At 36.4% G+C, this 15,005-nt stretch overlaps 1 protein-coding gene across 2 annotated transcripts in view; it reads right to left on the reverse strand.

Moving 5' to 3' along the window:
• SCIN (scinderin) overlaps positions 1 to 15,005 on the reverse strand; it is a 96,928-nt gene that overhangs the window by 64,952 nt on the left and 16,971 nt on the right. For both annotated transcript variants that reach the window (XM_058435366.1, XM_032760410.2), the window contains exons 2-3: positions 9,941 to 10,095; positions 6,911 to 7,072 (exon numbers count right to left, since the gene is read on the reverse strand). In XM_058435366.1, the coding sequence (XP_058291349.1) occupies positions 6,911 to 7,072; positions 9,941 to 10,042 (264 nt within the window). In that variant the 5' untranslated portion in view covers positions 10,043 to 10,095. The remainder of the gene's footprint in view (positions 1 to 6,910; positions 7,073 to 9,940; positions 10,096 to 15,005) is intronic.

Consider the following 15,005-nt stretch of genomic DNA (forward strand, 5'->3'; position numbering starts at 1 on the left):
TATCCAGAACAGAGATTTGGTTCAGTCTTTAGTTTTAAAATAAGCATTTTTAAGTAATAGCAGAGACAAAAGTCTGAAAGCCAACATAGTTTTAATTTAAAAGAAACTTGATTTTGCTACAGCTTTTTGGCCAGGAGTAAGTAAGGATGCTGTTTCAAAAGCTGGTCTTGCATCTTAAGCTGTACAGTGTTGGTCTTAGGGGCTGGAGTGTATTTTGCAGGAACCATAGAGTAGGCAAGAATGTGAGGTGGTGTAAGCCTAGTTTGTCTGGTTCAAAAAGTAAAAAAGAAGACTGAAAAAAGTAGGAAATCTAACCCAAAGCAATGAACCTTTGAGAAGAGCCCAGCACACTTCCCTTCCAATTGATTTGTCCTACACCCATCCACGAGCCTAAGCATTAGAACAGAAATGACTGAGGGTAGCATCCGAGCCATTGGGCCAAGGGGCACTGGTGCGATGAGGATACAGTGTCCCACAATTCCACAGCAGTCTGGGAAAAACAAAGCAGAGTTCCTGAGAAGAGTGCAGTGGTGGCTGACAGAACCAGAAAGGGTGTTGTAGTGATATGTGGCCATGACATCAGAAGATTAAAATGAGGCTATGGATATTCCCTAGCAAATGTCTTGGGAACAGAGGCCAAAGCTGAAAGCTCACGAATTAATGGAATGAATGGAATGACTACATCTCAATGAAGGTTATAGATTAGTGAGGACTGATGACTATAAACCAGACTCACACATCCATCCTCATCCTCACTCCCCACCCCCAGGCCACAATGTTACATATATGTCCCCTACTCCTGAGGGATGGAAAAGAGGATGGGTAGGATAAGTTCAAACTGCTTTAATGGCTAACAAAATTCACCTTTATTCCCTTTTATTTTTAGTTGACATGTAAAAATTGTACATATTTATTGGCTACAGAGTGATATTTTGATACAAGTATAAAGTGTGTAATGATCAAATCAGAGTAATTAGCACATCAATCACCTCAAATAGTTATCACTTATTTGTACTGGGAACACTCGAAATCCTTTTCTAGCTTTGAAAAAATATACAATAAATTATTGTTAACTGTATTCACCACATAGCACTATAGAACAGTAGAACAGAACTTATTCCTCCTATCTTGCTATAATTTTGTATCTGTTAATTAACCTCTCCCTATCCTCCCCTCCCCCTACCCTTCCCAATCTCTCATAACCACAATTCTACTGTCTAGATCTATGAGCTCATTTTTAAAGTCCCTGCATTTGAGTGAGAAGATGAAGTATTTATCTTTCTGTGCCTGACTTGCTTTGCTTAACATAATATCCTCCAGATTCATCCATGTTGGTGCAAATGGAAGGGTTCCATTCTTTATTTTATGGCTGATTATTGTTCCATTGTGTGTATACCACATTTTCTTTATTCATCTGTTTATGGATATTTATGTTGATTCCATATGTTTGCTATTGTGAATAGTGATGCAATGAACATAGGGGCATGTGTATCCCTTTGATATACTAATGTCCCTTCCTTTAGATAAATACCCAGTAGTGGGATTGCTGGATCATATGGTAGTTCTATTTTTATTTTTTTTGAGAAATTTCCATAATGTTTTTCATAATGGCTGTAGTAATTTACATTACCACAGCATATAAGAGTTCCCTTTTCTCTGCATCCTCATGAGCATTTGTTTTTTCTGTGTGTGTTTTTGATGACAGCCATTCTAACTGGGATGAGATGATATCTCATAGTGGTTTTGCTATCCATTTTCCTGATAATTAGTGATGTTCAGCATTTTTTCATTTACTTATTGGCCATTCAAAATTCATTTCAATAAATCAAAATTATTTTTAAACCTTCTGGGGAAATAGGAGCTTGAGAATAGGGTCCAGTTGAGTTATAAATGAATAAAAAAACACTCTAGACATGTGACTGCATGAGCCATATACTTTATGCTGGATAGATACACATTTGTTGAAACATTTGTTGAGTGGCTGTGAGTTGTAGGTTTTATATTTTAGAAACACAGTGAGTGAGGAAGGCTGATAAGTAAATGGACAAGCAATATAAAAAAGGCTGAGAAGCAAGTCTCTGCATAATGATAGGAAAGTTAAGTCTACATCTGACCCTAAAGGGCTGGGACACTGGACAGTGGAAGCAGAAGAAAAGGTCAGGAAACAAACTATGAAGAAGACAATATCTGATGTGGATATCAAAGGATGAGAAAATATTGGATACCTGCTGGAGAAAGGTGCCAAATAAGAGGCGAGTATTCTAGGAAAGGAATCCATCTGCAAAAGCAAAAGTCTGGTGACTTGAAGGAATGTGTCAGGCACCGGGTACTAAGACAGTATCAACAGCAATGAAGAGAACAGGAAAGATTAAAGAGATAATTAGAAGGTAGAATAGGCTAGGATAGCGATTAAATGAATGTGGAGCACTTGGGAGAAGTTGTCAGGATGACTCCTGGATTTTGGCTTTGAAAACCTGAGTGAGTGGTGGCTCCATTAATAAGATAAAGACAATTAGAGAAGAAATCATTTTCTAGACGTGTTGAGTTTGAGGTTCTTATGACACACATAACATGAAATATCTGAAATACTGACTTGGAGCTCAGGCAAGAGGTCTGAGTTAGATTTAAAGTTTAGATTGACTCAAGGGTAGTAGCTGAAGCTCTGGGTGGGGATGAGTTTGCTTAGGAAGAATGTATAAAAGAAGAGACAATAATTAAAATCCTTTAAAAAAGCACTTGAAGGTGTGGGCATGCAAAGAAGAATAAGAGTGGCCTGAAAGGGAGAAAAACAAGGAAGCCAAGGGAGGAGTGAGGCTGGAGAAGCTGGGAAACGTCAAAAGTGTGGGTTGCAACATAAGAACCAAGTGCATAATGTCACAGTGTCCACCGGATTTAGCAGGGGTCATCGGTGCCCATAACAAGAACAGTTTCCAAGGAACTGTGGGAGTGAAAGTCGGACCGTGGGTTAAAGACTGACTGGTAAATGAGGAAGTGGAGACCGTTTTTTCAAAGCAGCATGACTGAACAATGGGAGAGGGCGTGATCGATTATAAATAGTGAGGAGAACACGGTAAAGCTGCATCACTGACCAAACAGCAAGGAAACAGAACATGGGGAACATCAGGATCAGTAACTCACTACAGGAATTCCTACTCCTGGGAAATCGAATTCTTCACTAGTGGCTGACTGTGACATATCTTTCCAAGAGTTAACCCCAGACCCCAAATCTTAAGAATATGGGCTTTTTTTCCACTATAATTCACATTCTGCAGTTACTGGTAGTATTTTACAGTATTTTCAGATGTAATTTTACTAATTTCTAAAAATACTTCATATCTTTAAAAATAGTGGGAAAATCATGACTAATAAATGCACCAACCTTAAAATATATTGTTCAAAAGTGTTTTTCCAATGACTGTATAAATTGGTAAGATCTAGCCACGTTTCACATTATTTTCTAAAAATATGCTAAATATGAGACAATGGGTCTAAATCATTCTCCAAAATATTGATGATGTTCTTCACTTTCAAACTGGCTAAACTGATAATTTTACTATCTTATGCCTCCGGCTGAGGAGGTTATATTGTAATGTCCAGGAATATTTACTATAGTTTAAAATTCAATAAAAGGACAAATGTTTCTAAGAGATAGGGAATAACATATTAATAATAGTGACTGTTGATCAAAAAAGCTGATTTCTCTGATATATGATCAAGCTACGGAATTTAGGTTATATCCATAACCTTAGTTTTGGCCAGGTGGCCTTAGCTGGGTGATAACTGGATGTTTAACCTAAGTTTTTCATACTTGGGTCACAATACAAACTTGAAGAAACTGCACTGGCATCCTTTTAGGGTCTCTGATGCAGAAGGTTGTCCTTAAATAACTAGCGCAATGACTACTATTAAAATATTATGGTACAGAAAAGTTTAGTTACGTGTATTTCTTTGTTTACTGACACACCCCAAAATAAAGTTGCCAAGGTAGTTCAAGATCTTATCACCATTCAGAAACTTTTGGCAACATACCAACTGGCTAAAGGTTAATAACACAAACACAGATCTTGGAGGTATTTGCTGTAGATTATGTGGGAATCTGGTGCTTGATTCTCACCAGGGTATCCCTTTTGCGTATAGGAAAATTCCAGAATATAAGAGATAACCAAGCACCAGTACCTCTGCAACAAATATCTCTCATTCCAAATATCTCTTTTACAAGGCATGGGAGAAGAGAACTTGAAAGTTATTAAAGATAATTAACTATATAAAATAAAAATAATTTACTATTAAATAGATGAATGCCCTGGAACCTTATAACAGAGACCGTCCCTATTACATGAACCTGGATTTGTGGGCCATACTCCCACAGGTTGACTATGGGAAGAGAGTATACGGCATAAGAACTACAACCTGTCTACCACCACACCCAACTACCTGGCCCATAGTGGAAACTCTGTATTTGTTCCGCAAAATAATAAATGATTTAGTGAATACTACTGCTTTCAGTGGAATCTAAGCAGATCAGGCATCATCAGTTCTGAATTCAGCAGATTCTGAAACTGTCACAAGACATTCTATTACCAGGCCATAATATCTAATATACTACCAAGTTAGCTTAGTGTGGTGAAAAACATGTAAAGTAGGAATAGAAAAATCCAGGCCCCATCCTGGGTCATCACGCAGCTGGCATGAATGTGACTTGCACATACCTTCTAAGGCCTAAGGCTTTTGTTTCCCCTTTTGAAACTGGGATGATAACTGCCATTTCCCAGATGTGACTGTGCATCAGATGAGACTGAATCATAGTCAGCTAAGGATAAAAGTGGCATCAGAAATCAGAGTCAAGATGTAAAAACAAATGAGGAAGTTAAGGCTCAGAGACATTAATGAGTTGCCCAAGATCATAGCAGATAGTTAGAAAGGTGAATTGGAAGCTATTCATGATAACTGAATAGATTATTATATCTACGTAGCAATTATATTATATATAACAAGTTTCGTTTTTTTTTAAGAAAAGAAATACTTCCAAGTAAAGGCAGTAATTAATTACATTATCACTGGGAAGCGTCCTTCTGGTTTAGGGACCCTGGCGATCACCTAATCAAATATTTACTTTTACAGATGAGAACCTCAGAGTATAGCAACTGGAATGAGAACCGAGGTCTCCTTTTTCTAATAAAAATGCCATTTTATTTTCAAAAGCATTTATATATTATAAAGGGCTTTAGAGTGCAAGCGGTGGAGATGAAAGTTGAGATAGAAAAGTATTGTGCGTAGGGTTTGAGAGACTGAATGCTGCAATTGCTTTTGGAACTGTGTGGCTGTAGACATTTATTTGCATGAGTTATTTATTTCTTTATTTATAGTGTAGGGGGTGGCGGTAGTAGGGGAGAATGAAAGGGTGTAATAGTATGTGTATTCTGCCTAGATCTGAGAGTCAGGACTTATATCTGTTAGGAGAATGAATTAGCTATTGAAGTTGAAAAGGACTTTCCCATGAAATTTATTGTGAGATTCAGGGCACAAGTACTGCCATTTAGGGTGTAGATGTCTACATGTAATATTAAGAATTGTATTTTGGGCATTTATATTATTGTGATCTCAACTTTGTACACAAGCTGGTATGATCCAAGACAGTTGGATTATGTATAAGCAGTAATAAAACTATAGATGCACACTCACTTAAATTAACTGATGCAGTTTATATCTTGGGGTCATTTTCCAAACAATGTATAACCTTAGTACATTTAATCTCAGTACTGTTGTTAAATTAATATTGCTTAAACAGAACTTTGTAACTCTATTTTCAGAATCTTTTGTGTCCCTCCTCTACGCAGATGGAATAAGCTCTTTTGGCTTCTGTCTACTGCTTTATCCCAAAATACTGCCCAAGTAGATGCAATAAAACAAAATGCTTCGTGGGGCATCAGATATGCTGAGAGTCTAATCCTGGCTTCACCATTTACTGACTTTGCCACCTTGAGCAAATTCCATAGACAAGCCTCATGCTAACTGAAGCAACGCAGGTCAGCTCATGACTCTGTTACAATGTTTGGCCCAGAAATGTTAGGAATGATAATTAGAATGTTGAGATGTATGGTGTGATGAAAATGATGATAATGAAAAGCAGGAAGAGGAGATCCTTATAAGTTGTGTGCTTTCTTGCTTTCATTGCTTTTGCACATGATTTTTCAGCGGAGGGAAATGCTCTTTATTTCTATTACAAAAACTTCACAAAGTTCTAAAGACACAACTTATATTCTACCTTCTAGGGTCTAGCAAAGGGTCTTGCAATAATGCTTCTTTGTCATGACAATAATGATTAATAAGTATACCTGATATTAGAGGAGCGTATTTTCCAGGAAGAAAACATAAATTGGATATAATATACCATTGCCCATGCCGTTAAGATGATACCTGATATTTGTACTTGTGCTAATTGAAAAGTGTGAAATGGTATGGTGTGTGTATATATGTATGTCAAAATATGTCTTTAAAATTCTTTAGGTGGCTGTTTAGATTCATCTTATGTCCATATTATATTCTAGAACCTTTTGTTGTTGGGGGAACCAGTTTCCCTCTCAAGCTATGTTTTCCCATGCACAATTAGAGACAAAAATAATTAGAGGAAGCTCTGCTCAGAGAGAAGGGGAAATGTATTAAAAATTAGTTAATTTCTGTTCTATGGTAGGAAGAACTAAATCACTATTCTAAACCTATCAAAGAAAATAAAAACTTTGAAGTCTCACTTCATGCGTCATTTAAATACTTGGCAATTACTCAGCTCACATAAACGTGGCCCCTTTCCGGTGTGTAGAAAAAGTGATTCTTTTCAATGACATGTACATATGATTTGATCTGAAAGCAATTCACTTTTCTTTAGACATCGATGTGTGTATATGAAACTTACAGTGCCAAGGTCAATGATGAAGCAGTCACCCTTGTTGAAACTGTCCCAGCTAAGGGGAACTTCTGTGGCTCTCACCACTCTACGACCCTTCACATGTAGGAGCCTCTTGGCTGTCAGGTCGTTCGTAAGAACGTGATTTAATCCAGATGCCACGCCTCCAGCCTGATGAATGAGGGAAGACACACAAAAAACAAAGAGAAAACTGATGAGGTGCCTACCTGGACAAAGCAAAGCACAATAATACCGCTGGTGTTTGTGCCAAAACTGTACCTGTCAGGCCAAGTTAAAATAGCCACCTTTTCCATAAAACACGAGAGAACCCCTTGGTAATCAACAGATTGTGTTTGTTTGGTCTCTTTATTCTTTCTGTTTTAACCATTCAATTGACAATTGCAAGTATTTACTGAGAACCTTCAGTGTATAAAACGCTGCTGCAAAACCAAAAGGAAGAAGCCATAGCTCTTGCCCTTTGAACACTAATGATCCCCAAATCATTAATGAGCAAGAAGGCAAAGATTTCAGGGAAGAAGGTGGCAGGTGGCTAGAGGAGGGTCAGAGGTAACACATACAGATGACAGCAGCCAGAGAAGAAGGCACCCAAAAGTTCACACTGGTACAGGGTTGGGACAGAGATGGTTGTTGAGTGCTGGCCAGGAATGGGTTGATCTTATGTATGGTCCTTGTTTTTACATTTAAAGTAATCAAATGTCTTTATTTTCTGGTAAACAGGTCTTACTATTAATAAATATGCTAGGCCTGAGTGTTTTTACTGTAAGCTAAGAGAGATGCAATATCTTGACTGTACATCCCCAACCAAAAAAAATAAAATAAAATGAAATACAATCACACTGAATTAAAGAAACGCTTAAGAAAAAATATTAACTGTATCAACTACACCTTCTTATATTATTTGCAATCATCTTTTACCTTTTCATTTTTTCTAATTAAATGATATGAACCATATCTTTATTTCTACTATTAATTATAATTAATTATATGTGCATAACTGAGCTACAGTATAAAAAAACTGTCATTGATAGATCAAAGACCTCTATAATAATGGTATGGAAAATTACAGCTAATTTGTCATTAGTACATTCTTTTCCATTGACTTTAAATTTCCACTGTTTTCCAAGAAAAGTTGGTAGAGATTAAACGTTAATTTCAGGACAATTAAAACCTCAAATTAAAAAAAAATATATATATATATATAAAAAATGATTTCCCAGTCCATAATTTTACAATGACTGCTACATTTCTTGGTTGAATAAACTAAGTATTATATAATTAAATAAATACAAGTTTTCATCTATGTACTACTGTTTTGAAACGGAGTTTTGCTCGTGTCTCCCAGGCTGGAGTGCAATGGCACAACCTCGGCTCATTGCAACCTCTGCCTCCTGGGTTCAAGCAATTCTCCTGCCTCAGCTTCCCTAGTAGCTAGGGTTACAGGCACATGTCACCACGCCCAGTTAATTTTTGTATTTTTAGTAGAGGGGGTTTCACCATATTGGTCAGGCTGGTCTCAAACTTCTGACCTCAGGTGATCTTTGGAGATGCTTTGGCCTCTCAAAGTGTTGAGATTACAGGCATGAGCCACCACGCTCGACCACAGTTACTTTATTATTTAATTTATTCCTTAATACAACATCTGTATCAGGAAACTGTTATAATATTCATTGTTTGGGGAAACTGAGCACAGAAAGCTCAGTATTTTCCCTAAAGCAAACAAGTCATATGTGGCAGAAATGGGTTCATAACTAGGATAGTGTCACAGCACCTGCTTTTAGTAACTACAAGACTCAATTTATTTAAAATGTTGAGTTCACTGACATAAAGGAAGTTTCAGTATCATTTGTCATAAACTGTAGGAGCTCCTGTGAATCAAATAAAATGAGAAGTAATAGTTTTGTGTTTAGGGTAGTTCATAGTCTAGAATAAAATAATGATTTCAAGAGACATAAGAGAACCTATAATGTATAAGTGTTTTGTTCTGATCTCAGTAGTATCACAAAATATTCAACCAAGACTCTGAACAGGTAAAGGTATAAATAAACCTTGCCATCTTAGTAAGTGGACTTTAGTATTACAGTCAGAATTGTAGTGAAGCTCTAAGGTTTCAGGTCTTCACTAGGGTAGCATGCTCACAGGGCGGGGCAGTGGGGTGTGCAGAACACTTGCTGGAGCGTGTTCGATTTCAGAAATCTGTGATGTTTGTTTGGGGAGGGTATTCCTCACACTTTAACTGAACATGTGTAGAGGGGTGGGTGGCAGGAACAGTGAAGGGAGGGCCAGTCTGGAAAGCTAACTGAGAGAATGCCCCCCCAAAAAAAAACAAAAACCTGTCCTATACTGAAGGCTGCCTTAAAGAGATGGAACCATTTAACTATTTGTTCTTGTTTATTTTCAGAAGTAAAGCCAATTGACCAGTGTTTCAGACCAGTGTGCGTAAATTGTGTATGTGCATGTGTGTAGTTTACCTGCAGAATTTTAAGCTCAAAAGTTTCATCTGCGTCCCTTCTAAGATCAAACCACACTATTTTGGAAATACAAGTATAGTTCTTTACAGTTACTAAAATTATAATTATTATAAATACTGTATTAATATATTCCAGAACAACTGAGATTTTGAAGGCTTAGGTTACTTGTAGAAACTTCAGATTCTCTAGAATAGCAAAAATGAAAACTTTTAAGACCCAAATTACCAAAATTTAAATGTTGAAATAGCTAGAAAATATTAAAAAGGTATCTTGTGAAGACATCATTGAAAACTCTTTTAAAAAATTAACCTATCAAATTAAATTGTCACAATATTTCACATATTGTACCACACATTTCACAAACATTTATTGAACACCTACTTTATATCCAGCAGCTACTGGGGATGTATCCATGAACAAAACAGATTAAAACAAAAACAAATAAAACAAAAAACCCTGCCCTCAACGGACTGTTATTCTATGAAAACAGGAGGTATGGATGGACAAGAGGAGAAAGGGATTCATAATGGAAACCGAGGGAGCTGCTTACCTTGTATTTCAGACCGCCTTTGAAATAGCTAACAAAGTCATTAGACTCATATCCTTGAAGTTCTCTATGCTGCACTGGCTTGCCACCCAAATAGTCATCCATCTGAACAGTGAAGATGGCAGCAGCTGTGCTTTCATCCTGGGAACACTCCTTTCCTAAAACAGTGGACAACAGCACCTCAATTATCAAGCAAGAAAAAGGATTAAGGCAGAATTTCTGATATGAAAGAAGTCAGAAATTTTCATTTCAATTATGTATCAATACAACACTCTTCTACAGAAAGATCTTTTAGATAAAATAGTGTAATATATTATTTTGCTAATAATTAACAATGTTTTTGTCTATTTTTTTAAATTTTTTTTTGAGAGAGGGCGTTGCTCTGTTGCTAAGCCTGGAATGCAATGGTGTAATCATAGCTCACTGTAACCCCAAACTCCAGGGCTTAAGCGATCCTCCTGCCTCAGTCTCACAAGCAGCTTGGACTACAGGTGCATGCCACCATGCTTTGTTAATTCTCAAAAAAGTGTTTTGTAGGGAAAAGCTCTCCATATGTTGCCCAGGCTGGTCTCAAACTCCTGGCCTCAAGCCGTCCTCTGGCTTTGGCTTCCTAAACTGTTGGGGATTACAGGTGTGAGCCACCGTGCCCGGCCTGTTTTTGTTTCTGCTTTTTCCAATTCCTTTAAAAAATTTAAAAAGAAACACTATTGTGTGAAGTTGCTCAAGAAGATAAAACAATCTATTCCAATGAGATTTCAGTAAGCATTAATTTGGTAAGGTCAATAAGATCAGACTATGAAAACATTTGACAAGTGGTTAAGCCTTTATTAGGATAAATCTTTGGTTTTGTGATATGTCAATATGTTAATTGACGTTGGTGAGAAATATGACATCATGAGCCATAATTAAATAAGTGGTTTTTACAATGGGAAAGTGAATATAATTTAATTTTACCCCTATTTTTTGGTCTTTTTCCCTACTTCATTATCTGAATGGTTTTGTTTGAATGAAACAATGATCTCTGGAGGAAAGGAAGAGCAAAGGAAGCAGCATGCTAAAATTTATTAAGTGTTAATGTACTTGGTATTGTTCTAGGTATTTTACATACTACATTGAATTTTCACAGTTGTAATACAGATCACATCCAGGTAACCTCACTAAAGTCAAAACAATTCCTAAGAACCAGTGTCTGTAGTGTACATAAAGGTTACAGTATGGACAGTCAAGAGGGGCACTCACATTTTATGGAAAACACTTCAAACTCTTTACTACATCCAAGTTGTAATAAAAACCTTAAATGACTCTAGAAATAATAGACAACATTATACATTTATACTACCCCATGGGCCAGACACTGTGCCAATGTTTTACATGGATGATCTCATTTAATCTTCAAGCAACCTCATAAAGCAGAACCTATTTTCTACTAGATTGGAACAGAGAAAATGGAGGCTTAGAGAGGCTGAGTAACTTTTCTGAGGTCATAAAGCAACTTTTGGGAGAAAAGGACCAGATGTAGGTTTGTATGACTCTGAAGCACAGGTTCTTAAAAACTCCAGTACACTTGTGGGTATTTTTTTTGTACTCAGGCTCTCATTAGCGGTACAATTTTATAGTGACAAGGTATGTTAATTTCTTCCATAGATAACTGATGCATAAACGCTTAGAAGCTGTAATAATTTAATAGTTCACATGAACAACCCTAATTGAGAGTATTCACCAAAGTTGAAGAAGGGAAATCAGTCAGCTGTATTAAAGAAAGAATCAGATTTCCTTACAATTCCCCTCTTACTCTTAAAGGAGACCCATATCCCAAGTATCTTCCGAGGGGAAACAACAACAACAACAACAACTCAGTAGCTAGAAGATTACTTGACATGATAACAATTTTGTGAACTTGCTGTGGTCAAAGTTAAGTATTTGACACACCGGCAATTTTGCAATCTGAAAGGACTCTGGTGTCATTCTTCTGCTGATTTGGGATCCGAACCCTAACTGAGAATACCATAAAGATGTAGATGTAGATTTTTATGATGCTTTAAGAGAGATGCTTTAAGAGATAACTTGGAATCAAGGTTAACATCAAAGGTGTTAAAGATGATGTATTTGACATAAACATCCTTACCTGACTACAAGTTGAAACCTGAATCTCTTTAGGTAGATGTAAATGGACAGGCATGAAGTTAATGAATGAACTGAAAGTAAGTTAATTAAATTATCCTATCATTTGCTGATGCTTATGTAATATGGTTGGCCAGGGAATATCTGTATGAATAAAACAGGCTGCCTGAAAGAGGTTGACGGTCTTGATGAAGCCAATGTCAGCCTTTGGATGCGAAAATTAGAATCAAATCCAGTTGTAGCATGCTGGAATTCCAGAAAGTGTTTAGAAACTTATGAACTTTGTGTATAAAATCTGCTTAAGAATCAATTTAGTTTTTCCCTACCAATCTGCTTATGATTTCCATTTGTTGTTTCCCTACAATGATTTTACCGCTGTCTTTTATGTTCTGTTACACTATGTTGTGCCATGTTATTTTATATTATGTTAGACTTGTGTACATCCTGCAAATTTCTGTAAGTATTTTGTGGATGTAATGATTTTATAGATAAAAAGAGAGGTTAAAAACTAGGTTAATCCAACAGCCATTCATGATAAAATAAAATAAGTCAAATTAGGAATAGAAAGGAACACCTTCAAACGATAATTAGAGTCAACAAAAAACACAGAGCTAACAATGCTGAACAGTAAAAGACTGAATGTTTTTCCCATAAAATCCGGAAAATGCGTGTGCACTCTCACCACTCTTATTCAACATAGTACAGCAAGTTCTAACCACTGCAATAAAGTAAGAAAAAGAAAAAAAACATACAAATTGAATACGAAGAAATAAAAAGGTCTCTATTTAGAGACAACAATATGATTTACATAGTGAACTCTAAAAGACCTATCCAGAAAAAAAAAGAAAACCTCTCCTAGAAATAAAAAGTACATTGAGCAAATTAGCAGGATACAAGATTCATCAGTAACACAAAAAATCAGTCACATTTCTATATAGAAACAATGAACATGCTGAAACTGAAATTAAAGGCGCAATGCTATTTGCAATCACTCCAAAGAAACTGAAATACTCAGGCATGTAGTTTAAAAACATGTACAGGATCTGTAGGCTGAAAATTACAAAATGGCATGCAAAATATCAAGGAAGACCTAAGTAAATGTAAACGCTTAGTGTTCATGGATTTTAAGACTCCACATAATAATGATGTCAATCCTTCACAAATTGATCTATAGGCCTAATGTTATTCTTATCAAAATCACAGTAAGGTTTATTATAGACATATACACGCTTATTGCAAAATTTATATAGTGAGGCGCAGGCCCTGGAATAGCTAAAATAATCTTGACAAACAAGTGTAAAGTGGGAGGAATCACTCTACCTGATACTATGGTTTACTATATAGCTAACGTGATTAAAACAGATTGGTACTATTGAAGGACAGACACAGATCAATAGACCCAATTTCCCCCAGTAGTGACACTTTGTAAAATTACAGTATGGCTTAGTATATTAACGTATAGTACAGTATAGCACTGAATACCACAACCAGGATATTGGCATTGATATAATACACCTATTTTATTCATATTTTCTCAGTTTTACTTGTACTCATGTGTGTGTGCATTTAGTTCTACAAAATTTTATCACGTGTAAATTCATACATCTGCTATCGCAATCAAGATGCTGTATAGTTCCACCAAAAACATCCTTCATGTTGCCCTTTTATAATACACTCTTCTCCTGTCCACATCATCCCTTCTCCACCCTATCCGTAACCAATGGCAATGCCAAATCTAAAATTTTGTCATTTCAAAAATTTCACACAAATGAGATCACACAGTATAAAGCCTCTTAGGATTTTTCACTCAGCATGATTCCCTGGAGCTTCATCCAAGTTGTTGTATGTATCAATAGTTTGTTCCTTTTTATTGCTGAGTAGTATTAGTTGGTACAGATGTACAACTTGTTTAACCAGTCACCTGTTGAAAAGCATCTGGGCTGATTCTAGAGCTTGTTTATTCAAATAAAACTGCTGTGGACATTCAGGTACAGATTTTTATGTGAACACAAAACTTCATTTTCTGGAATAAATACCTATGAATGCAATTGCTGGCTCATATGGTAGTAGTATATTTGGTTTTGTAAGAAACTACTAAACTCTTTTCCAGAGTGCTATACCATTGCACGTACCCACCCCCATGCTCCAACAATGTAAATGATCCAGTTTCTCATAATCCTAGCCAGTCCTTTATATAAGTTCTTTGTATTGTATATTGTAATCCAATCCTTTGGATTCCCAGGGCATTGCACAGGGCCTGGTACAGCCCACTTATAACATAAATGTATACTGCTTTAAAATATATTTGTGTAAAGTTCAAAACTGGCAAAGAGAAAGAGTAAGGATAAGTGTTTATAGCTTAGGTTAGGGATGTGACAGGGAGCAGTTTTACTATCTAGACCTACCCATTGATTTGATGTTATAAGGAACTACAAACAGAAGGTGAATGGATGCATTTAAACTGCTAGGTGCAAAGCTGAAATGTTTTTAAAGAAGGGCTAATGCAATAACATTTAAGTTCTTTGCAATAAATTTTTACTTTCATTACATTTAAGCATATGATGTTAATACACTTAAACATGTAATGTTAATACAATAAAATAATCTGAGATATGCCAAGTGTTATGGAAACACTGAGGGAGAGACCAGGAAAGACGACTCTCCCCCTCTGTTCTCTCTCGTTTTAGGTCCAACTTCTTCCTGTTTCCCCTTTCTGCCTCCCATTTGGCCTGTTTCTTCATTTCTATGCTACGCACCTTTTTTCATCTCAGTTTAACTTTAGTTTCTCTTTCTTCCAGCTGATTTCCTTTAACCAAATGTTCTTTTCCCCTGAAAGTTCAGCTCTCTCTCCTGTGACTTTTTCTCAATCCGTCTCTCTGATGAAGCCTCATGGATTCATCCTGATTTAGGTCTTAGACTACACTATTTTGGGTGAAATTCTGTTTTC

Source organism: Hylobates moloch, unplaced genomic scaffold (genome assembly GCF_009828535.3).
Source record: "Hylobates moloch isolate HMO894 unplaced genomic scaffold, HMol_V3 SCAFFOLD_1, whole genome shotgun sequence".
Taxonomy (NCBI): Eukaryota; Metazoa; Chordata; class Mammalia; order Primates; family Hylobatidae; genus Hylobates; species Hylobates moloch.